We start from the raw sequence: 27,556 nt of genomic DNA, 5'->3' as shown, positions 1-27,556 counted from the left end.
TCTCAGAGACACCAAGGTTACAAGGGAACAAGCATTAATGATTATCATTACAAGACAACAAGGTTAGGAGGGAACAGGCAATAAGGATTGTTATCTGTTAGATTGCCGGGAAATTTGAATTTCTGCCGTCGCGCGACGAAACGCGGGATTAAGCTATATATATGTAACTACCAGGTAAGTATATTTAAAAATTAATTTTATAATAAATATACCCATTTTTAACTTAGCCTTTATTTACTTGTTTTTGAAGAATAGAATATTCTTTGAAGTTTTTTTTTAATAGTAAAAGGTTGTGAATTGCATTGTAAATGAATGTTTAATGAATTTTTTTGTGACCTCGAGTCGAGGTACCGAATTAAGGTGGTCAAATAACAATACCTATCCAGGGTTAATTCGTCGATTCTTTTCCTCAAATCCTTGACATTTCCTCCATCCGTTTCCTCTCGATCTTTCCCTTTTCCTGCCAACATTTTAATCTTTCCTCGTACTTCTCGTCCAAATACAATTTCGTTCGGGCTACATCTCATGCTTTCTTGATAAGCATTACGTACCTCAAACAACATCAAGGTAAGTCCAATGTCCCATTCATTCCTCGTTTCGTTGCAGAACTTTGTTAACATACTTTTCAAAGTTTGATGAAACCTCTCTAATGCACCTTGAGTCTCTGGATGATAAGCAGTTGATAGTTGTTGTTTCACATCCAACAGTTTCATTACGTCCTGAAATAATTTTGACGTGAAATTCGTTCCTCGGTCACTTTGAACGATTTCCGGAATACCAAATTTAGGAAAAAAGTCTAGTAACTTCTCGGCGATTATTTTGGGACTGATGTTCGTGACGGGTATGCCTTCTGGGTATCTTGTCACTGGACACATCAAGGTTAACATATATTTGTGACCATTTTTCGTCCTTGGTAAAGGTCCCACAATGTCGATCATTACCTTGCTAAAGGGTTCTCCTCACACTTCTATCAGAACTTCATTAACATACTTTTCAAAGTTTGATGAAACCTCTCTAATGCACCTTGGGTCTCCGGATGATAAGCATTTGATAGTTGTTGTTTCACATCCAACAGTTTCATTACATCCTGAAATAATTTTGACGTGAAATTCGTTCCTCGGTCACTTTGAACGATTTCCGGAATACCAAACTTTGGGAAAAAGTCTAGTAACTTCTCGGCAATTATTTTGGCACTGATGTTCGTGACGGTTATGGCTTCTGGGTATCTCGTCACTGGAAACATCAAGGTTAACATATATTTGTGACCATTTTTTGTCCTTGGTAAAGGTCCCACAATGTCGATCATTACCTTGCTAAAGGGTTCTCCTTGCACTTCTATCAGGTGTAAGGAAGCTTTCTTAATGTATTCGTTCAGCTTTCCAGCCATTTGACATGCGGGACATGCACGGCAAAACTTGCTCATGTTCTTATGCATGCCAGCCCAGAAAATGTGTTTCATAATCTTCTCCGTCATCTTCTGTATCCCCTCATGTCCCGTCTCATGGGCTATGGCGATCATCTGTCTCCTCAACGGTGCAGGAATTAATATCTGGCAATATATCCCCCATTCGGCATTCCTATGGATATCAACGGGTCTATGCTTCTTCATAAGCAACCCATCCTTAAGATAATAACAGGTTGGAGACTGCTGTACCTCCGTCTCGTCCACCACACGGTACAATAACTCTGTTAACATTGCATCCTTCCGTTGTAATGTTATCAGCCTTTTCCGACTCACTTGTCCTACTTCTAACACTGAGTTTTCTATTTCTTCCAGGTCCATTTCTTCTTTGTCATCTTGTCCACTCGTCAGTCGTTCCTCTTTGCTACGGCTTACTCGGGAGTTCTCCTCTTGCGTACCATCAAGGGATCCTCTTCTTTGGAAAACAAATCCTCCAAGTTCATCACTCCTTTGATTTCTTTTTCTTCTCCAGCAGCCACTTTCTTCATCATACTCCTAGTCGTCACACAACTAGGAAACAGATATGGATAATCCTTCTCGAGTTTAGTCATAGGACTATACTTCAATGGTTTCTCCGTTACAATAGGACAAGGCACAAACGACAAACGGCAGTCCACCAACCTCATTACCCATCAGGATATCTACTCCTTCGACAACCAATGAATCCTTTATCGTAAAGTCAAAATTACCTGTCACCAACTTGCATGAGTTTCAAACGGCAAATAGGGTTAACTTCTTCACCTCCTATTCCCTTTAGAATAACTGTCTCATGTGAGAGATTGTTCCACTATCAGTTACAACCTGTGTCGCACAATATCCTGACCGGGGTTCGCTCACTCCCATCTATTGCTGCTAACATACCTTCATAAATATATGGTTTAAAGGTATCCATGCTGTTTGGGTTTGTCCTTTTCGTTGTGTAAACGTTGGCTGGTTTATTTTCTTCTTCGAACTTTCCCGATTATTTCTTTGTCTTCGCATTCTGTGAAGTCGAACTATCCTTAATCACTTAGGCAACTGCTTTCAGTTGGTTTGACCAACATTACTTAGTGATATGGCCTTTCTTGCCACACTTAAAACAAACAATATCAACCTTCTGCATGTCTTTCACGATACTTGAAGGAGGACGATTCGACGATTGTTGCTGTGGTTCTATCGCATTCTGCTTAGGGACAGTACCAGTGCTACTTCCGCTGTAACTATTGAGCTTGTTCACATAGTTATTACGTACTGAACTGGTTTCCATGGTTCAGCGAATACTTGACACTTGGTTGAAACGACGGTTGAAACTTCATGCCCGAGGATGGTTTACGACTGATGATATTATGGTCTTCCCTCAGCGAAGAGACTTTATCTATTTTCTTCACCTCTCTCTCTCTCTCTCTCTCTCTCTCTCTCTCTCTCTCTCTCTCTCTCTCTCTCTCTCTCTCTCTCTCTCTCTCTCTCTCTCAAGGATGTTCAAATATGTTCAGGAATCCCTCATAGACACTGTTCTAGTATTATCAATTCTTTTAAATCAGCCATCTCCCTTACATTAGCAGCCTCTGTCCATCTCTTAAAACATCGTCGTACCTTATAAGCGTAATCAAGGAAAGTAATTTTCTCGTCTTTCCTCAAACTTTGGAACCTTTCATTATAATATTCAGGGGTCATCTGATACACTTGTAGCATGCTCCTCTTTACTTCTTGAGACTCCTCTCTCTGGTCCTGAGATAAGGATAAATAAGCTCTGCTGCCCTTCCCAATCAAAACACTGCAATAACACCAACCATTTATCTTCTGGCCATTTCATTGTCGATGCGACTGTTTCAAAATGATCGAAGAAATCATTTGGAGAGACTTCTGTGAACCTTGGAATTAACCTCTGCGCATTCGACATGTTAAACACTGGATCGTGCATAGCAGGGGTCGCCGCTGTCTGCGTTGCCAACTTTGCACGAGCATTCAACAGCTCCAACTCCCTCGCATGCATCTCTTCTTCCATCTCTTTTTCTTCCAGTCTTCTCTTTTTCTGCCTGCTTTCTCTCGTTTTCTTCTCATTTGCGATTTCCCTTGCTTCTACCTCCCTCATATGTCTTGCATTCTCACTCTCGGGCTGCTTCTTCTCGCCTTGCTTCCATGTCCTTCACATGTCTTGCTTCTTCTGCTTGTCTTTCTTTTTGTCTTCTCTCTTTTCTTGTTCTGCCATCATCTTCAACTTGAGCAAATTCTCTCCCGCTGCAATTCGTTGAATCTTAGCCTCTACATCCCTATCTACTTTCATGCCTTCAGTTTGTGGGTCAACTGGTCCATGCTTTGCTGAAAATTCTTCCTTAACTTCCTCGAACAGTTCATGAGCTGCTACAATATTCTCTTCCGACAACTTTCCCGAGTTTATCAACACTTTTAAGGCTAGACACTTGATTTGGGGTTTACTCATTCCATTCATTGCATGGCCACCACATGCCATCAAAATAGAGAGCCACTGAGGTTTAGTTGCATTAGCTTCTGACAATTCCTGAACATTTGGGTTAATCAAAAACTCTTGTATATTAAACTGTGCCATCTTGTACTTTACAATGTTTAATACCTCTCCAAAAATATGTATCCTAACAATACATAAAATCCTATCAACTCTGAATTGTTCAAATCTTTAATCAAACCATGGCCCTGTTATCACCAATATTTAAAACAGACTCACTCGATCCCAAGGGTCTGGGCACCAAAAATATATTATAAGATTGTCCTGTGTCTGGGAACCAAACATGTAATATGATGTGATATATATTAGTACAGGCAAGCTATACAACCTCTCGAGTTCCGAACTCACCTGTTTGTTTTTACATTCAATCTGTTACACTTGAAAATATTAATCCCTGAGCTATAAGACAGTTATATAACTCCCAGACAGCAATATTTAAAACACTAAATATCCAAAGGTCTCTCAAGTACACTCAAACAAAAGTGGTTAAGAATTATTCAAACAACTCTTACTTCGATTCTTTACAGGATACAAGCAAGTATGTAATAAACACTTATGATTGAAATAATACACTTTTTACAAAAATAAATATATTTTATATAAATTACAACACTTTTCAAAGAATTTACTTAAAACAAATAAATCACTCAAAATATTAAGTCTGAACAAAACTTAGATTAAAACAAAAATGTTACGAACTGAAAATTATGTATGTGATGTCCTTCTTACAATCTCCAATGCTGTACAGAAATCCCTTGATTGTGGTCATGAAGTTCGTATGATTGGCCTCGACTTTAGTGCCGCCTTTGACTGTGTTAATCATCAGGCCCTTGTTTTCAAACTCAAACATTTGGGAGTTGGTGGGTCATTTCGTAGTATCATTATTGAATTTTTAAGTAATAGATCTCAAAGAGTTGTTGTTGATGGGCACCATAGTGAGTATAGGAATGTGATATCTGGTGTTCCTCAGGGTAGTGTTCTTGGCCCATTACTTTTTATACTATATACACATGACATGTGGTTTGGGCTAGAAAACAAGCTTGTTGCATATGCAGATGATGCTACACTCTTTGCATCAGTTCCATCTCCTGAATGTAGATCTTGGGTCACGGAATCCCTTAATAGAGATCTAGGTAAAATTAGTGCATGGTGCAAATTATGGGGTATGATGTTGAATCCTAACAAAATTCAAAGTATGATTGTAAGTAGATTAAGGACAGTGGCTCCTCAACATCCATATCTCAGCATTGAGAATATTTCTTTAACTCTGTATGGCTTTTGAAATTTTAGGTGTGATTCTCGACAGCAAATTTACTTTGAGAAACACATGAGGTCTATGTCTTCTTCAATTGCACAAAAAATTGGCTTATTGAGAGTTTTAAGATTATTGGTGATCAATCTATTCTGAAAGTGTTTTAATTCTTTCATTCTACCTTGTTTTGAGTATTGTTCTCCTGTCTGGTCTTCAGCTGCTGATACTCATCTTAATTTATTAGACAGGAACTTAAGGTCTATTAAATATCTAATTCCTGATCTAGATATTAATCTCTGGCACCGTTGTTCAATTAGATTGTTTATGCATGTTGCATAAGATTTTTCATAATTCTGATCATCCTTTACATTCAGATTTCCCGGACAGTTCCATCCTGTTCGTAATATTAGGTATGCAGTTAATTCCAATAGACAGGCCTTCTCCATCATGAGGCTCAATAATACAGATTATTCTGGAAGTTTTATTCCAGTTGTGACCAAGTTGTGGAATGATCTTCCTAATCGGGTGGTTGAATCAGTAGAACTTCAAAAGTTCAAACTTGCAGCAAATGTTTTTATGTTGAACAGCCTGACATGGAGTTTTTTTTATTGTTTATATATGAAATATCTGTTTTGATGATTTTACTGTTTTTAAAATATTTTATTAGTTAATCATTTCTCATATTTACTTATTTCCTTATTCCCTTTCATCACTGGGCTATTTTCCCTGTTGGAGTCCTTGGGCTTATAGCATTTTGCTTTTCCAAGTAGGGTTGTAGCTTAGCTAATAATAATGATAATAATAATTGTGGTACTTTATTACTTTCGGCGAACCTGAAAGACGAGCCATTAGAATTTTAGCCAATACGCAGTCTAGTTAAATGATATCATCCTTCCTTCCTTGTAGAATTACGAGATGACCACTTATCCATCAAAGAGGGGATTTGTTTAATTTTTGTATTGGTGGTCAGTTCAGACCATCGAGCCTGCCTCTTATTGTTACTGTGAAATTGTATCTTACTTTTAAGGTCTATGTAAGGAATACTTATGGGGGATAGATTAAGTAGTCCTGAAGCTTCCTTAACTGCTTATCTACTTGTTCGTTTCCATCCACCCCAACGTGGGCAGAGACTCTATAGAAGTGAACACTAATATTTTTCTTAGACTAGTCTCCGTTCTATAACCAACGACCCTGACCAACAGTTACTATGTCCAGTAAGGAGTTTGAGGTACTACCTTAAAAGAACAGCAGGAGATTGCTCATGTGTGCCAGCGGTTTTCATCAGCATGGGAAGGGTCAAGAGGAGGATCACAAAAAATACCATCTCTGCTGGGATTTGCAAGGTCATTGATCTCGCACTAAATCCAGATCCTCCTTCGACACGTCGACCTAGAGCTCATGATGTCGGGCATAACTATGTTCCTGGCCTTCAAACGCAACTACTCTGTGGCGTAGGTTCTACAAGCGGGTGTGTGGAAATGTCAGACGACCTTCACCGCCCACTACCTGGATGTAACCCACAGGAGACTCGATATGCTTTCTATCGGTCTGTGGTGGCTGCACAACAGCTGGTTTAATACCTCAAGCTCCTTGATGGACTAGTAGCAGGAGGTTGAGGGCATTGGTTACCCATTTTAGTCTGCGTGAATGAATAAGAAAGACTGGCTTTTTTTTTTCTTCATCCTTCCCTCTCTTGTGGAAATCAGCATCCAGGGTCTTCTGCACAGCTGACCTTAACCAACTGCAGGTAAACCACTGTGCCTTTGCGTAACCTAGTATTGTGTCGATACTGTTATGTCCCCATACCCTGGCGAGGTGGTATTAGGAATGTCTTGGTGACCTCGGACGATTCCGGTGACTTGGAAGAATTCTTACCTTGACAGTTACATTGCTAGTATCACAGACTGTTTGAAGGTTGAGGTGAGGATGGCATGTTCATCCTTGGCAAAATTCTTGGACAAGATGTGTCGTACAAGGCTAGCAGCATTTTTTTTATTTATTTCAGAAGCAGGTCTTCTGAAAGTTATTTAACTTTTATGATGACATATTTGCTTTTATGGTTTTAATTGAATAGTCTTTTATTCTTTACTTATAATAAACAATATCGGCCTCAATTACCTTCGATGTCAGGATGTCAATTACCTTCGATGTCAATCAATCAATCACAAACACACAGCTTGTGTAGGCCACAGAACATGCATAGTAAGGTTTTAGTGAGGGGTTTCTACCTACCTACTATGTGCTAACACACGTTGAGGTGAATCCTTGGGTCAAAGCCAAAAAGCTAGATTGGCAGGGATTTCCACCCTCCTAATGGGCGAGTCAAACCTTATAAATAGCATTGGTTTGTATTCCAGTTACTGAACAAATGACAAATTGGAAGTAATTTGTATTTTTCCTATAGATACAAACCTGTAACTATTTATACAAATTTGCCCGCCAGCCCTCTCCCCCTTGAAGTCTTACCTCCAAGCAAAGTGAGTTACAGTCACAGTTGTGAGTGAGAGGGGTAGCTACTATCCCCACTCCCTGCTAACTAGCAGATAGGTGGTTAACCGTCGCTAAAATTATAATGGTTTGTCTTTCAGCTATTCTGAAAGTAATATTCCTATAAATAGCTACAGGTTTGTATCATTAGGAAAAATACAAATTACTTCTAAATTTATAATTTTAATTCATATCAAAGCAATAATTTATTACCATTGTGTGTGTAAAGTATGTCTATAAAGTATAGCAATTAAAAACATAATTTTTCCATTGTTATTATCATTGATTAGGATGTTTTTAAGGGTTGGAACAAATCAAATTTTTGTCAGTTATTTTGTATAAGAAAAATTGAATCAATATACGAGCAAATTGACTTAAGAGCTCAGTCCAGGACCGAATTATAATCATATTCCAAGTTATTAATTTGTGATTGGACCAACCGAGTCTGAATAACCAGCTCATCACCAAATAATCTCTTCAGGAATTGTTAAAAGTGTTGCAGGGGTAGTCAGTGCTGGATGTGTTTGTGACCTCTTAACTGAAAAATGGTTGTTTTAGCTATCCACTATAGGATTCACGTTTTAAAGGCCGCTCAGAAATTGGCAGAGGCAAGGGACAGTGTCATTGCCCTATCAAACAGGACAATACCCTAGAGACTGACCATATGATCAGTGCCCAAGCCCCCTCTCCACCCAAGCTAGTACCAAGGAGGGCCAGGCAATGGCTGCTGATAACTCGGAAAATAAACCTAGAAGCACCCCCAAACCTGCCATCCTTAGCTCCCAAAGATGGTGAGGTTCCAGCAACCAAAGTAACTAATGAGTTTGAGCGGGACTCGAACCCCGGTCTGGTAATCACCAGTCAGGGACATTACCACACGGGCCACCACAACATGTGAGTAGTGAATACTATGTTGTAGGAAAAGTCAAGCCTGGACTTCTTTCTGTTAGTTCACCCTTTTTCCATGATTTGGTTTATTCAGTGCAAAGATTTCGCTCGTAGATCCTTATTGGCCTAAGAGGAAATTGTTTCTGGAACTGTTGCTTTTACTCATGGAGATTCCAATTACATTTCTGTGCATAACAGATCTTCTCAGTCATCTCTGATGTCATCTGCTCCATGAAAACCAGCCCTATACTTCATCTGACTGCAAGACTCTCCATCTTCTCAGAACAACACTTTTTCAGGTTCCCTGTACTGTTCATGATATCATTTAGAAGAGTCTAATAATAAGTTATATCAGGATCAGTGGTCCACTTATTGTAGCTTGTGCAAATCCTGAGGATTTTTAGAGTACTGTGAAAAACTTTGTCATAAACATTTATGGCTACAAGTCTTCACCTTACGAGTATGGATTTTTCAGGTTATTTGGGATACTATCGGACCATTCACCACAGAGAAACCCATTGCCAGGGCTATGGTACATTACTGTGGTTATTGGTTTGTGAGGGAACCTCCAAACAAACATTAGAAACCACAGATCTACGTTGGCTAACACTCAAAACTGTTTCTGTTAGCTCTGGCTTATAAAATAGGTTTGTAATTGTGGATGGAAAAGTTATTTGATTTGAATAAATGATCCTCCAGGTGAGTAAGGATTTGGTAAGGATTAATAAGTCATCAAATAAGGTTGTTTAAGGGAATGAAACATGTAACTTGTTAGCTATATTTCATTACTCATTTTACAGAATCTACCTCTTTAAAGCTTTCTTTACACCAGGTTGGACAAAACTGGCTCTTACATCAAACCCTCAGTATTTATGGATCTTATCCTACAGTTTATATTATTGTACTGTAATTTTGGATGGCGCTGCACTTGGATTAGATTTGAAATTTTTCTTAAATCCTCAAGTCTGTATTAATACATGGTATTTTACAATTATAACTACTGTATACATGCTCCATGTCAAAATCTGGAGAAATGGTCCATTACACAGGGTCAGTTATTATATACTATAAATACAATTCAAGTGAGATGGCTCCTTCTGCTGTTATTATTTTTATAATTTCTTTTCATAAACACATGTGATCATCTTGGACAAGCAGTGATACTGTACCATTTGCCTATTCAATAAATGGCTTAGCAGCAAAATCTATCATCTTAAACACACAACCCATTTAAAAATCACCTTGCATACAGTATATGCTTATACACTAACATTATTTGGTGTATTGTACTGCACATGCGTTTCAGGAATATACAATATAATTGACTTGGCTGTCAGTGTTAAAAACTGGCATATCTCTTTCATTAATCATATAAATTGTACATGAGATGCTATCGAAATACAGATGATCAGTGTACAGAAATAATATTGTTCTATATTTCCTAACAAGAGTTTGCAAAGGCTGGACTACTAAATGCTAATCCCATTTCCACTGGCTTTTATTTCACTTTACAGTTATTGTGAATTCAGCCTTTGGATTATCAGCATGCTATTCTGTCTCCAATGGAACAAAAATATATAGTTTTTTTTAGTTTGATTTGAAGCTTTTTGCAATAAAATATACTTCTTAACTGGAATTACAAAAATCAAATTTAAATAAAATCGGCAAGGGAATAAGTAATACGATGAATAATCCCTATGCACTTAATCCTTTCAGAGAAAATAGAATTAATGCATCTCACACATCCAGGACCTCACATACAGTACAAAGTACTATACAAATTTAAAATTATTTTTATTAGGCAATTTTCACAATTCATCACAAGTACATTGTCAGCAACTTAGGTTAATACAAAAGATTTTAACAATCATTCTGCTGTAAGTCATTTCTTGATTTAAAAATATAATACCAAATGATGAAATAAACCAATTACTTTTGGAGAACTATGTAGCCTAAACTATGTTTAAAATCCATATTTCACTTGATGAAAAATAATTCTGAGAGCAATCAGTTTGTCACCAACTTAATCATGGTATGTTATCCTAAGCATACCCTCGACATAATACGTTATTTCTGGAATACCATAAGTTACTTACAATACAGTTCACTCTTCCTGAACTTACTTAACAAATACTTAACTAAAGCTGATTGGCTGTATCTCAAACCTTGGTATTTTAATATCCATATTCTTACCATCAACTTGTTATTGTGTTTTTCCATCACAATACTGTACAAACTTGCAATGAAGTCATGCAATTTCCACCATTACATGAGGTTTATACCTAATCTGATTTAAACCACTTCTGTTCATCTTGAATGTTATCTGGATACAACAAGCATGACCTTAGGGTAGACTATGACCAGGGAATAGCTGGTGTTTCAGTTTGCCCAGTTGGTAATAAATATTTTATTATAAAAATTATTTTTGTCATATCTGATCTTCACTCTATGAAAATGTGAGTAAAGTACACGTTACTTTTAGGCACTCATAACACCATATTACCCTCTTTATTCTGGAATAGCCTGTAATGTTACCCTAAAACAACAATAAGGGAGAAACAAACCCACACAAACAAGGATAACAGAGTAAATACATGTTACATCTTTATTTTAACTAAAGAAAATATACCTGTACATCATTATATTTCTTTCTATGTACAATCAACATGGCCGTATATCACCGGCAACTAACTGAAAAGTAAGTTTATAAGCTATATAACAAGAACAAAATATTGCTTGAGGCTAACCATATGGTTCCTTCATATTGCAAGGAAGACGAGCTGTAGCAATGTGACAAACATTATGACAATCACTGAATGTGGACTTTTCTGGCATTGGCACTGCTAAAATTGTTTATTCTGCAAACAGAAAATATTTTCCACACTCTAGGTGACAAGTCTAACAATGAGTCATCACATGGCAGATTTGGCGGACGGGCAGCAACACTGAATAACTTCCTTACAGCATCTCGCAACAGCTGACAGTGTAGCTATCACTCATATTTTCAAACAATTAACATTTTTTATTTGAACCTCCAAAATTTTAGTGCAGAAATCAAGATTTACAAGGCTTGTTTGATTAATATGAATATAGCCTGGACTAGTAAGTTACCACATCAGTGAATTTAAATACCTTATAAAGTGTGGCAGTCAGTGGTTTCCTAAGTTGTACAACCAATTCTACTATGCAAAAAATACATAAAATTCCTCTGTCAGCTGTATGGAGGTAAACAAGAAAAAATGTTCAGCTTTGCTACATTAGCTAGAACCTTATGTTGCATAGCTAGGTACGTACAGTAGTATGTAAAAATTAGTACGGAAAACATTTGGATTATCTACTTTAAAAACGGTTCTATAAATACTGTACTATAAAAAAGATTTCTTTCCGAGGAGGCCACTTGCATCCCATTGTTAAGCTTTATATACACTGCTGTTGAGCATTATAATTATCATTATTAAGTATTACTGTATTCACTATTACTATATCTTTTCTAACTTGACCACGGGAACACAAACACAATACCAATCTTCATTATTGTCATCAACATTAACAATATAACATTTTTATCACTAAAGTATTATTGCTATCCATCTAAAGTGGTTATAAGCTTCTTGTGGCGAGTCACTGGAATTTGCTAAGTATTAAATACTGTATACAGTATATTAAAAATTCACACCTTTGTACCTATATCTGTTGATTATTCTTCCAAGTTTTTTTAAATGATAACATTACTTTTCTTACTTTTGAAGGTTAGATCCATAACTTGAAAATTATGCATCTTAATGTAATGTCAGTGTAGTGCTAAGATGAACCTATAGGCACTTTTGTAACAACAGCTGTATGTAAAAGTTTTATATAGAAAAAAAATTATTCAGAATTGTGAGATTCAATTAAGTTCATTGTTTTCAAAGTGGACTTATAACAGTATTGAGTATTAAATGAAGCCGTATATTAAATGCTTTTCACAGTAAATGGTTAAGTCCTGTATTTGTTGTGAATCCCATATTTTGTGAATATCCACAACAATGAAAGTGCATTATAGTAAATAGCAAAAACTGAATTTACTGGGATCTGCATCAGTTTCTTCAATATGTAATAGATATGCTAATACTAAAATTATCCCATATTTCTATGTCATTACTTAGTGTAATTTTGTGTTAGGGTATGCAATATATATAGCACAGAGTAATTCCATGTAATAATATACACTATGAAGTGAAGCTTTGGCAAGTAAACCACAACCACCAGAGTTTCAGTAAGACTGTCAAGAGGATGACAATGACACAACATTGTTTTATCACAAGAAAAAAATATTGCATAGAATATTAGCTTAATATAAGGATAATTTATACAATAAAAAGAGAAATATAATACAAATGTAAAATTTTAAAATGATAATGTATTATGTGATGGGAAAACTAAAACCTAATCACTTGTTTAACTACTGTAAAGTAGAAATCATAAATATAAATACTATATATTAATGAGCTCAGAAAAATGTTTATGTATAATACATGTACAGTATATACTGTAATACAGCACAAGTTTTGTATGTATGCAACTGGATTAATGGACATATATGCAATAAAATGTTGTATTTTGAGAACTGTTCAATTAGTAAACTAAATAGTTTAACTTAGCAGGTTAAGTTATCTGGATCAAATTTATTTAATAACAAAATTACCAGAAAATTAAAAAGTATATAAACTTTTATTTAAAAAAACAGTTAAAAATACAGTATAAGTTGAGTATGGGGATTACATTAGTTCCAGTAATAGTGTGTTGTTGAAAGGGTCACCTCTACTTTACACAAGAGTAATTTTGTAACTGTTACCTTGTCCCTTTGCACTGTAAATAAGCTTACACAATTATAATATTTAAAATTTATGAATAGAAAATAGTAGCATTTATGCAACTGGTCATTAAACTTCTAAATATATGCCTTTAGTTCTTACGAAGATAATTTTTTATTGAAAATTATATACAAATTTGACACTTATAAAAATAATTGTTGAGTGACAGTGTAGTGGTCCCACGGAGGGGTGGGGTTGGGGGGGGGGGGGGTGACAGTGTAGCAGTCTCAAGGAGGGGGAAGTGGTAGTAAGAGAAAATTTTATTAATGTCATCGATTGGGCATTTGCAATACTGTAAATAGTCTCTCCCATTTGAGGGTAAGTGTCGTGGAAATGATGGGGTATATGTTCTACTGCATATAATCGTCCATTTAATACGTATTTCATTATTTCTTATGTATTCTGGGAAATTACATTACATAACTTGATTACAGAGGTAGAATATATTTTGTAAATTGATGGTTAATATTTGTGGAAAGCATTTAATGTTTCCATACATACTGTAATCAGATACTGGATAATATCAGTTATCAATGTATATAAAAGTACAATTTTGAAGCAGTGATTTGGTTTGCAAAAACATTATACCGGACAGTATAAGGTTATTTTTATCAAATTTTCTTTGAAATGATCTTCTTTAGGTTCTTGTGTAAGGAGAATTTAACGTACTCCAGTTGTGCCACTGGATATTTAATTAATTATAAACTTTGATAACTCCCCCAAAATGTGATGACAAATGCATTGACTGTCAAAATTTGGATGTATACTGTGACTCAATGTATATGAGAAGAATAATACAATAGTATGTATACTTGTTCAAATCAACTTTGCTTGATTGCTGCTGATCCTCAAATCTTCCTTATCCAAGTCAGTGATGAAAAATTTTAGTCAGAACCTTTCATATCATTAGTTAATGGGATAAACAAGAAATTTGTTTGCTATGTGTAATTTTGAGACTACTCTTAGAATCAAAATAGATCATTCGGTTACAGCAATCACTTTTCCCCCTTACACATTCTTTTAGGATCACAGCATATTTTATCTTATCAAGATCAGGACGTTGTAAGTAGCTGGAGAGTTTTTCATGATATTCAAGTAAAAATCCCAAGTAACTTAATTGAAAATAACATTCAATAAAACTATTTAAAATTACATGCACTTTCTCTCGCTATTTTTCAGTTATTTTCTCTTGAATAGTTTATTCTTTACTTGTGTACTTTTATTTCCAAACTGGGCAGTTTTTCTTATTGGGGCCCTTGGGTTTGAAGCATTTCACTTTTTAAACTAGGTTTGTTGTAATAATAATTATGATATATGCCATAAATGGCTGACTACCTGTGGACAAATATTTCTAACTTGAAAAATTTAAGGAAACCACTTTTTAAACTTCTATTTAAAACTATATTTATTGTTATTTTCTATAAGCTGCCAATGTACAGTAATGAACTTTAACACAGTAATGCATTGCATAAAGTGTGTAAATAATTATTACCCAAATGTAGGAAATATTTTTCAGCTTCAAACTGTTAGATGAGAATTGTGATTGTAAAAATTTGAGTCAAGACAAAGTTAGTGCTGGGAATCTAGATCTGACATAAATCATAAGTAACAGGCTAATCTGGTGTATATAGTTTTGTCTGTGTCCACTGACTTCCCTTCACTTTTATCTATCAGGATAAAAAGGCCAAGAATATGATTTAAAAGATTAAACTACAATTATCTGCATACCAGGACTTTGTTTTTATAAAGGCTGTGTGGTATTCATTGTAGACAAGGAAAGGGCTGGTAAATTCTTTTCCACCATTATACTTCCAAAGTAGAGCTAATATTTGGCAAAAAATCACCCTGTGGTCTTTTAATTTTTTCCTTCATGATGCAACTGCAGACTTTGACCCCCAACTGCATTTTGGTGCTGAATGGCCTCCCCGGCAGCAGCACTGTGCTGTATGGCCCAAATTCCATTATTAAAATGAAAAAAATAAACCTCGTGTGCTATTTTCTTACCTTCTTTCAGGTTTCCCTCTCTACAGTACTTGGAAACTCTCTCAAAAAAATGAATACAGCATAATGCTTTAAAGCTGAACGATACTGCTTTGTATGTTGTGCGAGTTAAAATCTGGCTTTTGATCATCAAGACCATCCAAGGTAGGTAAATTTCTCTCTTTGTTGTTTTAAGCCTTTAGCACGATACTGCTTTATGATTGTGAGGGTTTTTCTGTATAGTTCCTTCCTACAACAAAAGAAGGGAATGATACACATTAAATTAGAATAATGTAACACCATTTCTGAAAAGGTTGTCTTCACAATGTGTACACATGGATCTTCAATACCAGCAGATCATAATATAAATGCTAAGACAAGGATGTGATCTCATGCCTGTCATAACTTGTGCTTCTGCAATTACAAATTGGTGCTTCTTTTAAAGGCAAGAATTGAACTTGAGTATCATCACTGAATTATTTAATCAGGATACTTCGATAAAAAGTTTATCTCTAATAACGTCATATCAAAGCTGCTTTCAGAACTTGAGCTCAGTAAACTGTCATGAATGTATTGTCTCTGCTTTCAAGTTTCTCTAAGACTGTATAAGTAGATGAACTACCAGCATTAAGGGTTAATTTTGAGCGTATAATGACTTTATATCTAGTAGTCCTATCATTTTTGGCATTTGCACTACCTTGATAAATTTTGACAAAATACCAGCTATCAAATGAAGATGTAAGCAAAAGGATGCAAGGATGAATCTTCCTTTACGCCAAAATGTAATCTATAGCCATAGAAACTATGGCATATAGCCACAGAAAAGATAGTTGAACCCTGAAGAACCTTTCGCAATTCATTACGACACCACATTTGTAGGTCTTCTAGCTTTGATGATTGAACTTATTCTCAAAACAAAAGCTGTGAGCTTTACTACTGCAAACTTTATAGCTATGTATTTACTACTGCAAACTTTATAGCTATGTAGAATCAACTTAGCAGAAGAATCCAATTCTATTACTACAAATCAGATGCAATGAATTCAACTAGAAGTGACTACCTGATTGTGTTGGTATTTTCCATGCGCTCCATGCTCCTAGGTTAAATGCCTTCTTTAATGATCTGCAAGCAAAATATCAAGCAGCTCCAAAATAATAATATAAAATAATAACAAAAGGTGGAAACTAATTTTAAATAATAAAATATTTGACAAATTCAACATAGTTGAAGTCTATGCCAACATGAATAGTAATAATGTGTTACTATAATTGTTGTTTAAATTACTTTTATAAGATCAAATATAAAAGTAAAAATTAATTTGAAAAAAAAATATGCTCCATTTTTTAAATTTTCTCTCTCATTCTAAGAACACAGAATCAGTCAGTTATGTTTAATGATATTTGAATCAGATAATTTATGTATACCATGTAATGTCAGTTCGTAATCAAAGCTTCATAAACCATAGGTAATTTATTCCTAGTCAAATGTTGTAGATAGAAAATAGCCTTCCAACTTTGATTTCATATGGGTTATTGCCAAACAACTTAATGTTTTGAGGTCAATCGAACTTTCAAAATAAAGGGGATATAATGTACTGTACAACTGTGTGGGGTAATTTTTGGGACAAAACTATATACTGTGCTTTGGTTTAGAAAAAAATTGTAAACTTGTAGCATTCCCAGCACTAAGAGATATCTACAGTGGACTTAATTTTTAAAACAAAAGCCCATATAAAAAGTAATTTTTCATATAAAAATATAACTAAGGTTTAAAAAATGTCTTACTTTCATAATAAGAAAATATTTAACTAATTTAAAAATATTGATTCTCATTAGGTTTACCATATTATTAAAATCAAAATAACTAAATGAAGTGCCTTTGATAAAAACTTAAAAATTTTAAATGATCAATTATCTGTGTCATATATTTTAAATGAGATTTTTTAATTACTTACACAAAATCTATATGGTCTAGGAATTTGTATTTGTCTTCACAGGTAATCCATGTGAATTTGTAAATAATAAAATTGTCATCAATAATTTCTTAGTAATTACAGTGCAAAGAGAGAGAACAGAAACTTTAAATATTATACTACATTAGTGTACAAGTTATGAAAGTACTGCAAATTACAACATACCATTATAACCTGAATTATGGCCCTCATTAAAAGGTATCATTTATTGCATATCATAAAGCCCAAGGCTGTATAAGTTTCTTTCTCTAACAGGCAGTCAATGTTAATGGGTCTTGGGAAGTTGTGTTGCAATTTTAGAACTTATTCAAAAATTGATAAAACATGAATAATGCTCCAATAAGTAGACATGCAATTGAATAATGATCTAAACAATACAGTACAGATTTTGACATTCTGTTACACAAGACAGTATCCTGGGTATTTATTTATTTTTTAATTTCAAATATTTCATTGTATACAATGAAAATATTCACTTGCTGCACATACTTCATTATGGCTTTGGTCACAGGAAGAGCCTATCAAGGAGTTAGAATGTTAAACATCTTGTAACAGAAAACATTCATTGTAAAACTTTATCATTTTGAAAGCCATTTCCACAATGTATGTTCCACGTCCCCAGAAGTACACAAGCAAACACACCATCCATTAAAATAATGCTTTTGACTCAATTATTCTGAAAGAATCAGATTGCCCTATCACACTATTTACTGTGGCTCTGTATAAAATTGCCTAACTATGCGCAGGAAGTCATGGTTCTACATATCTACAATTACCTGATGTATCACAGCATGCGTACATCTAAATACTATAGCAGGCATCACTCTAGGCACAGTACTATGACACGCAGAGCTACACAATTGTGGTTGCACTCAGTGTATGTATTTATAAATTACAATGACTGAGTTCTCCCTCCATATGAAAAGCTCTTCATTATAGTTATTATTCCCTTCAGCACTATGATCATACAGGGCTATATCACTATCAAAACTAACTTTTCGGTGATTAAGGAAATTCATGCTGGACACTAAACTCGGCTCAAGTTAGAGAGCTGTCAATACACTCTATAGCATTTCAGACTTTTGGCACAAAGATTTGAGCTATCCTCAACTCACAACCAGAGCAACTAAAGTACTTTAACTGTATCCATGGTTGCATCTTGATGTTTTAAGCCTTTCTCACTCCCCTCATTTTCCTTAACCAATATATCTATGGCACCAGAAAGATATTTACACTAATAGCACATTAATCATTCAATATTGCTAGAGTCTTTATATCTAAAAAGGTAAGGCTTTCAAGAAGTTTCATCAAAGTAACTTGCATTACATTACAATAGTTACATGTTGCACCAGTTCTATGAATAAAATTTTTGTTGGGTTGCATACAACATGAATTAGGAGAAACATTTCTTTATATTTTCCTTAAGCTGTACCAAATAGGAAAACATATATTAAAGTGGATATTATAACCTAACTGGAAGATAGTTTTGTAAATGCACCTTGTATCTCGTTGCTCAATAAATTGTGATACAAGAGGATACTGTAATGCAGTAAAAACAATGGCATAGGAATTCATTTAACAAGATAATTTCTTTTGGGCACATACATAACTGTACTGTGTTTGGGAGCTACTTACTGAAAAGTACCTTTAAATTTGAATATGAAACATAATGTACATGAAACACATCTGACATATATTCATTCCTAACATACCAAAACACACTGGCTGACTATTCCAGAACATGAGTGACAATTCCCATAACACTCTTCAATTCTTGGAAAAAGGCCTACTCTGAACACATCTGAACTTGGTCCATCATAAAATGAGCTGGCAATATATATATACTGTAATTCTCATCAATCTCAATGTTCATCCTAACAGGTTTCTTGAGAAAGATATAGTAGGTGGGAGGATCCCATCTGGTATTTAAAATGCACAACCGTTAACTCTACTTGCTTTGCAAAAAGCTATGAAGCACTTACATTATTGCATGTTGCTTTGCTGGCACTGTGATTCAATTAATAAATTATATAGTGTCCATTTTCACAATCCCTTAAATTATAATGACTGCAACACCTAAAATTCTGCATGACTCTCTGCAATGCAGACCTAGGTATCCTGTCTACTACAGTTTTCAAACTCATAAATGTCATTTTGCTGCAAGTCACCATATATAAGTTTCAAAATTTGGCCTGAACATTTATTTTTAACTTATCCAAATATTTGGCACATTGATTACAATGAAATAAGAAAATCTTTACTATAAAGAAAGCTTCCATAATAATTTAAACAATAGTTTATCTGTAATATAGCCTCAGTCTGACTCTATTCTTAAAAGAGATCAGATTTTACCAGCCTCAAACTAGTAAAGTCTAGTTAAGAAGACTGTGATTTAGTTGGAGTATGAGGTGCTCCTGGATGGCCCCCAGGACTGGTGTCGATAGCTGTCGGTGCACCTGCAGATGGTGGTCCAGTTGTAGCACCTACTGCTGCTGCTGCTGCTACTGCTGCTGCAGTTGCTGCATCTCCACTATGGACCACAGTTGTAAAATAACGTTCTGAAAATAAACAAATTTATTGAGTATCAATGAAAATCATAAAACAAGAGAGGTCTTATAGGTAACACTGGTGCTCACCATCACTGATTTACATACTTTTCTGGATTGGAATAGATTTACAAATTTTGACTATGTAGGCAGCCATTGGGACTGTGAAGCCATTTACCGCCAAAGTGCAACTAGGGAACACCCCTCAGCGGTTGTACTATGAAGTGAAAATTTGAAAAGTTTGCTCACCAAGAAGGATTTCAAGATAACTATAAAGGAACAACTGTTTATAGACATAGTAAAATTTAAAATGATCAAATATTTTTATACAAGAGCATTAGTAGAAAACGAAAAATATTAGGAGGGGGTTGAACTCTCTAAATATATTAAAATTCTAAAAGTGGTAGATGTTTTCATTGATTTGTTAATCTATAATATCATGTTTTAGATAGTTACAGTATTGTTAACATCACTCTTCTGATCCCTGAAAATTTGTTGTATTTTGAATATTTTGTTAAACTGAAATATACATCCTTGTTAAGCTTTCCTTATTGGATGTAGTCCTTTTAGCTAGTTATTTCTTCATTGATAATTCAATTGTTTCTTATTTTTTACTAGATACAGACTTTCTTTTTGATAATTTATTTGTTAATTTATGTATGCTTTTTAACAATAAAATCTAACACTCATATTTTTCTCTATAATTATAAAGTAAATAACATATTGATAGTTATAAACATTTTTTAATGAAACACCTGGAAAATAACCAACAGAAAATATTCTATTTCCCTAAGTAGTAAAATAAATATATGATAGAAAATTCTCATCAATATATAGGAATTTACCACTAGATGAAATAAAAATCGAATATCAGAAGCATTAAACTGAACAAACGGAGTTCCATGTATTTTTTATACATTGAAAGACTAACAACATAAAAAATTGATATTCTTATACAAATAAAACTCAAAGAACCAACTAACTAAGAATTTACCAAGATAAGTGAGCTAAAGGAGTTTTGTAAATTTAGCTTGACCATGCTCTTCCCTTTAGGAAGACAACTGACAAGGAGGGTGTAATCTTTACTCTCACATCCACCTTCCTTCTTTAAAGTTTTTTCAAGACACTAATGTACTCTGGCTCAATGATCATTACAGCAACTTTCATAATTTTCCATTACGAGTTACCTGTACATATAATGTACTGTACAGTCTTGGCTTCCCAAGGTATTGGCATCATCATATATTTATTCCCCGTAACCAAAGTACTGACCAACTTTTGTCCCTTAATTACAGTATTTAATGATGATTGAAAAAGAATTGTGTTGTCTCTGTGGGAATCATGATGTCCCTCAGAGGAACTTGGGTTGATTTTAACCCTTATAAAATCTGCCTTCACATTTACATTGTAAATAATATATTGTATAGTCGCTCTTGTAATATTCATGTCCCTTGTACTATACAGTTTGAGAAATTCATAAAACACATGAAAAGCCCAATGTTGTGAAATACCTTTAGATATGTGAACTGCATCCATGATATGCAAACCTGTCTTTGAAAGTAGGACAAAGAATGATAATGTAAAATTTTAGGCAGTGCTGAAATGTACCAAATAGTTTTAAACAAAACCATTATTAAAAATTGATCATTGCAGCAATACATAAAAGCATAAAAAAATAGTATTTTAATAAAGTTTCTTATTTCTATACTGAATTCTTCATTTTGCTCTTCTAGAAGCTTGGTTTAATTGATATTTACCTGTAAAAAAATAATAGTTTTCTTAATTTAATATTTTCCCATTTTCTTTCTCTTCAATAAACAGTATAAAAATGGAATGGAATGGAACATTTTAGCAGTCGATGGTAAGAAGCCCAGAACTAACATGCCAGTCTCTCTTTTCAAAGTCGAAATTACAGTCTTGATAACACAAGTCAGTGGGGAGCAGGATGGGCCTGTACTGCATATGAACATAAGGTGGGTACAGAAATAAGAAATTCTAATATTCAAATTGAATTTACTTCTATGAACCTTCCCTGATGTTCATATTGCTGACTCCCTCACATTGCTGGAGGTGAAATGCCACTCAAGGAAAGAGGTAGAATAATTTCAATTGGAAGCAATATACCATGGTTAAGATTTACTAACCTGGTTTACATTGCTTTCAACAAACCATCCTAAAATAAGGGACTTGAGTTTGTTTACTATAGCTATTTAAAATACATTATTGTAGATGTCTCTACTTCTTGATCTAAATAATACTTTTGATTGATTCCAAATCAGTTATTAAACTAAAACCCTATAACTCGCCTGGAGATAAGATGCCACTGAAGGAAAGAGATAGAATAATTTTAAGTGGAAGCAATATACCATGGTTAGTCAACAAACCATCTTAAAATAAGGGACTTCAGATTATTTACTAAAGCTTTTTAAAATACCGTATTGTAGATATCTCTACATGATACTTCTTGATCTAAATTATACTTTTGATTGATTCCAAATCAGTTATTAAACTCTTAGATAAGTTATAAATTAACTGAATTCTAAATGAATTAGACCACAGTCTTGCATCCACTATGGTGCCAAGAGCTTATAAATCCTCATAATAAAACCAGGATACTTCAAGATAATGTTTAGTGAAAGTAGACTTAGTATGCCATTGAGTTGCTGCTTAAACTTTCCAAAAAAAAAAAAAAATCGTCAAAAACTAAGGAAAGTAGATGGACCACCAATATCATGTACCTCCATTTTCGAACATTTTATCAGTTTAGGATCTAATACCAAACTTCAAACTAGGAATGATATTGCAATTTTGGTCAAAGGGCAATTAGGGACCTAAATCCCACAAAACAAATTATGGACACTACTTCTAATACATGTCGTTTTGCCCTAATAATATTAAATGGTTCATCCGTTTTCAGAGAAAGTGTGAAAAAATTGAGACAAACTACTGTCTTCTTCTTCTTCTTAGTCTATTAGTGTGCTTTTTTCCATTTGTATGGGGTAACACTGTTGCCTTCTTTTGAAGGACTTTGCTTTGGCTTTTGGGGTGGACCATGTATTAACCTTAAAATTATATTTGGCACTGAAAGAAGACAGGACAAAATAATTTTGTGTTTTCAAAAGCCTACTTTGACAAAGAGCACTTGCAGTACACTTAAGAGTTTAGTTGAAACTAATGCCAATATGAAGTGTTTTAACCGTGAGATATTTAAGAGAAAGATTCTAATTTATAACAGTTCAAAATTTGAACCTTTCAAGTGCTACAAAACCACATTCAAATTCCAGAAAATCAACCTTACTAATGGATGCCTTTCAATACTTGATGATCTAAATACATCTGCTATAATAAATTTAACTTCAAGTTTAAACTTGTTTGTAAATTTTCTGTTTAACAGGTTGACATAAGTCTTGTTTTATATTTTATATATGACTGAAATATTTTAATGCCGGCACTGATTTTAAAACTATTTTTTTTTTTTTATTAGTTATTCCCTTTCTTCACAGGGCTACTTTTTTGTTGGAGACCTTGGGTTTATAGCAATAAACTTTTCTAGCCAGGGTTGAAGCTTGGCTAATTATAATGACAGTGTAAATGGACATATCTAATCCAAGATACTTGAGCATAGAAATAAGCTTTGCACCAAACAAAATAAACATTACATTGTTTTTAATATAGATTATTGGTAAACTGTCTTCTAGAACATATAATAGACAGTCTGGATAAATCCTTCGTTTTTGAGGATACGTTGGCTAACCTCCATATGGTCAGATGCAGCATAGATGGCTTTGGATGAATCGCCTTCGTAATAGGTTGAGTACATTGGCTTTGTATTGAAATCATTGACACTGAAAACATTGCCAATTTCCTTCTTATAAGTATTCAATTCCAAAATCATCATTATTATCCTCCCCTCAGTTGAAGTGGCTATCCTATATGGTACTTAGACTTGCATGGTGTGTTGGCTTTGCCATGTTGATTAATTTTATTTGACATTTTATTTTTACTCTATAGGTTGTATGTCACCTTATATTCCTGTACATATTGTTTTTGTTAAGTTTTTTTTTTTTTACATATTTTTTTTTTTTTGCAGCATTTAATTGTCATCCTGTTGGGAGACATCTAGAAAAATCCGGAACCAGTATGTCCTAAACTACATCATTGTTGTCTACTGTCTTGCAATATTCATGGACTGCACGCCAGTATTCAAGGCCTTACAGTTGCCTCCAGACAGTAGACAGTAGACAGTATTCTATTATGCTCAGAAACTTTGGTTTCTCAAAGAAGTACTCATCTAAGCTCCTTATTGCACATTTTAAGAAGCCAATAACTTTGAAACAGGATGCCATTCCTAGGGCCAGAGGAATGGTGGTGAATATTAGAACTATGTACCCTGCTTCTCTTAAATCCTGCTACAAATATGAATGTCATGAGATTCAGGTAATAAAAGTTTGTTGGCAGGCACAACAACTTCTATTTGTGTTCAGTTTACCAGAATCCAGACTGGAATGATTCTATCTTTGATTGTCTTCCTACCATCATGGCGAAGATACATGATGATAGAAAGGTCTCTTTTGTTCTTGTTCGGCAATTTCAACACTCATCATAGGAAGTGGTTAAATTATGTTTCTCCTACTGATGGCAATGGCTTAAGAGCTTTGCACTGTACTTTGCCTCTGAATCAGGTTGTGAGCAAATCATAAGTGAAGCTACTCACAGGTCTGGTAACTGCTTGGACCTAGTATACACTGACTCCCCTGGCATCACAACTAGTAAGTTGGTTCTTCTAGTAGGACATCTGATCTTGCCTTAATTTCATTAGTAATTGAGACTGAGCAGCCTGATGGGGCTTACTCATGTAAAATATATACAAAATCTCAAGCAGACTGGAATGGCATTTTGAGTGATATTTTGAATTTGAATTGGTCAGAATTGTGTAAAAGTGACAAGTCTGTTGTTCTCTTGAATGATAATATAGTCAACTTGATTGATAGACTTATCCCTTCTTGTGTGCTTAAATACAGAGTGAAAGACAAACCCTGGTTCAATGATGATTATAGACATGCTTATTTGGATAAGCAGGATGCCTATCATGTTTGGAAGGGTAACAGATCAGATTTAACGAAATAACCATACTTGGCCAAGAGCTGTTGCTCATATAATTTATGCTTCAACTGAAAAGGAATACATTTAACCATTCAAGAAACTATTTCTGGTATAACCCAGGAACATAATTGGTGGGTTACCCTTAAATCTGCACTCTTCGTTGTAGACTCCCCAGTTCCTCCTTTATTTAAATTAGACAGCTCTATCACTCACCGTCAAAAGGAAATGGCACCCCTTTTGGCTGATATGTTTAACAATAAGCAAGCAGAGTAATGAGAAACTAAATTTTCCTCATTCCTGCTTTTCCATAGCTAAACTAACTAGTTTAGATTTTCAGGGCTGTGAAAGTAAAACTCGCTTCATGAATTAGATTACTTATGGAGGTGTAGACCCAAATAGTATTTTTCCTATTTTTCATAAAGACTGCTGATTTTTTACCTTTGTTGTTTGTTATTTTCCTGCATGTTAGCAAAAGATTCTTTTAGCACTTGTTGGAGATTTGGTATTATTACGCTATTAGGTCAATGTGTTTGTGGTAACTCTAGCCCATCTGACCCACACCCAATTTCCATAGCTTCCAGATTATCTAAGATTTTTACACTTCTCTTGGCAAAATGTCTAAATAAGTATGCTAAAGATAATCATCTTTTCCCTAGTTTGCAATTTGGTTTTCATAAAGGCCTTGGAGCATGAGATGCCCTAATTACAATTTCCAATGCTGTAGAGAAATCCCCCGATTATAGTTGGGAAGTTAGTATGATTAGCTTTGATTTTAGTGGTGCCTTTGACTGTATTAATCATGAAGCTCTGTTTTCAAACTCAAACAGTTGAGAATGGGTGGGTCTTTTCTTAGCATCATTATAAGTATAGGAATGTGATATCATGTGTTCCTCAGGGTAGTGTTCTTGGCCCATTTCTTTTCATGCTGTGTACACTATGTTGTTTGGCCTAGAAAACAAGCTCATTGCATATGCAGATGATGCTATACTCTCTTTGCTTCAATTCCATCTCCTGACTTTGTTTAATCCTTTAATAGAGATCTATCTAAAATCAATGCTTGGTGCAAATTATGGGGAATGAAGTTGCGTCCTAACAAAACTCAAAGTATGATTGTAAGTAGGTCCAGGACAATTGCTCGTCAACATCCATGTCTCAGCAATGATAATATTTCTTTACCGCTATAGGACTTTTAGAATTTTAGGTGTGATAGCAGATAAATTCTCTTGTGAGAAACACATTTGGACTGTTTCTTCATTTTGTTTCTTGTGGCGACAAAATTGATGTTTTATTTGTTAAAACTTGTCATTTTAATATAGACCAAATTAATGTAACTTTCCTATTCCTTGTCTGGTCATCTTGTGACAAAAAAAAATTACATTTGTTACAATTTGTCTGGTTAATATGGATCAAATTAACAGTAACCCTTTTCTTAAATTGTTATATATCTCTTGTAATCTTCTTCATTAAGTATAAAGTAGCCATTGCTATCCTACCTGAAGAAAGTTCAAAATGATGACAAGTTCATGTTAATGTATTACAGTGATCCCTCGCTACTTCGCGGTTCGACTATCGCGGATTCACCACTTCGCGGATTTTTTTCATAACGCATGTACAGTATTTACATATATCGCGGATTTTCCGGAAATTTCGAAAATACCGCGATGTGACCATGGTGCGAGATTGGAGAAAGTAAGGAAAATTGAATCATGATTGATTTTCAATATAAATGAAACTTTGAGGAGCAACAAAGATATCATTTGTTAGAGAGATAGAGAGAGGTAAGGAATGGGAGGTAGTGAAAAGTAGCCCACAGAGAGAGAGAGAGAGAGAGAGGAGAGAGAGAGAGAGAGAGAGAGAGAGAGAGAGAGAGAGAGAGAGAGAGAGTGTGTGTGTGTGTGTGTGTGTGTGTGTGTGTTGTTTTAAATGGAATAAAAAAAAAATTTGATAGGTTATAACACATTGGTGCTTATGTAATATCAACTGTATAAACAGTTTGAATAAGTTAAGAAATGGTATAAACGATACTTTGTTAGTGTATTCATACGCTCTCAAGAGCGGCAGCTAGACTTCAGCTGATCTGATCACAGCCAAAAGTAAAACAAAAAGAAGTCAACAATACTTGATTTTTAAAACACACCCGAAATTTAAAAACAAAAGTACACGCTTTCTTAATGTGCAATTAACTATTTAAAGAGTAGCAATTTTCTAGAATAAAATGATGTTTCCCAAAAAATAGTGGTTTGCTGATGAAATCGGATGCCGTATTTTTAGCAACGATTGAAATGGATGTAAACTCGGCATAATTTTTTCGTTTCGCATTTAATTGACACTAAGAAAACTAATTTTAGTTTCTTCATCTATATGTAAGTATTGTATAACACGAGAGAGAGAGAGAGAGAGAGAGAGAGAGAGAGAGAGAGAGAGAGAGAGAGAGAGAGAGAGAGAGAATGAATCAGCTGTTGTAATCGAATGCCGTGTTTTTGTTTCGTGAGAATTTCATCGCCACGACTAACAACAACATACAGTACTGTACTGAACTTTACAGTATTATA

General features: G+C 34.6%; 2 protein-coding genes across 3 annotated transcripts in view; one reads left to right on the top strand and one right to left on the bottom strand.

The window, feature by feature from the left end:
* The window catches only part of LOC137631063 (uncharacterized), a 307,769-nt gene extending 285,912 nt beyond the window's left edge, over positions 1 to 21,857 (top strand). Inside the window, exons 21-22 of one of the 2 annotated variants that reach the window (XR_011041845.1) lie at positions 15,418 to 15,548; positions 21,723 to 21,857. The gene's annotated coding sequence lies outside the window, so the exon portion shown is untranslated. Of the gene's footprint in view, positions 1 to 15,417; positions 15,549 to 21,722 lie in introns of those variants that run through there. The other variant, XR_011041844.1, reaches the window with a different exon arrangement.
* The window catches only part of LOC137631270 (mucin-6-like), a 111,040-nt gene continuing 98,941 nt past the window's right edge, over positions 15,458 to 27,556 (bottom strand). The window contains exon 13 of the mRNA XM_068363051.1: positions 15,458 to 19,913. Within this exon, the coding sequence (XP_068219152.1) occupies positions 19,732 to 19,913 (182 nt within the window). The 3' untranslated portion in view covers positions 15,458 to 19,731. The remainder of the gene's footprint in view (positions 19,914 to 27,556) is intronic.

Source organism: Palaemon carinicauda, chromosome 39 (genome assembly GCF_036898095.1).
Source record: "Palaemon carinicauda isolate YSFRI2023 chromosome 39, ASM3689809v2, whole genome shotgun sequence".
NCBI classification, from domain to species: Eukaryota; Metazoa; Arthropoda; class Malacostraca; order Decapoda; family Palaemonidae; genus Palaemon; species Palaemon carinicauda.
The sequence above is the reverse complement of the archived record's forward strand: the minus strand, read 5'-3'. Positions and strand labels throughout refer to the sequence as shown.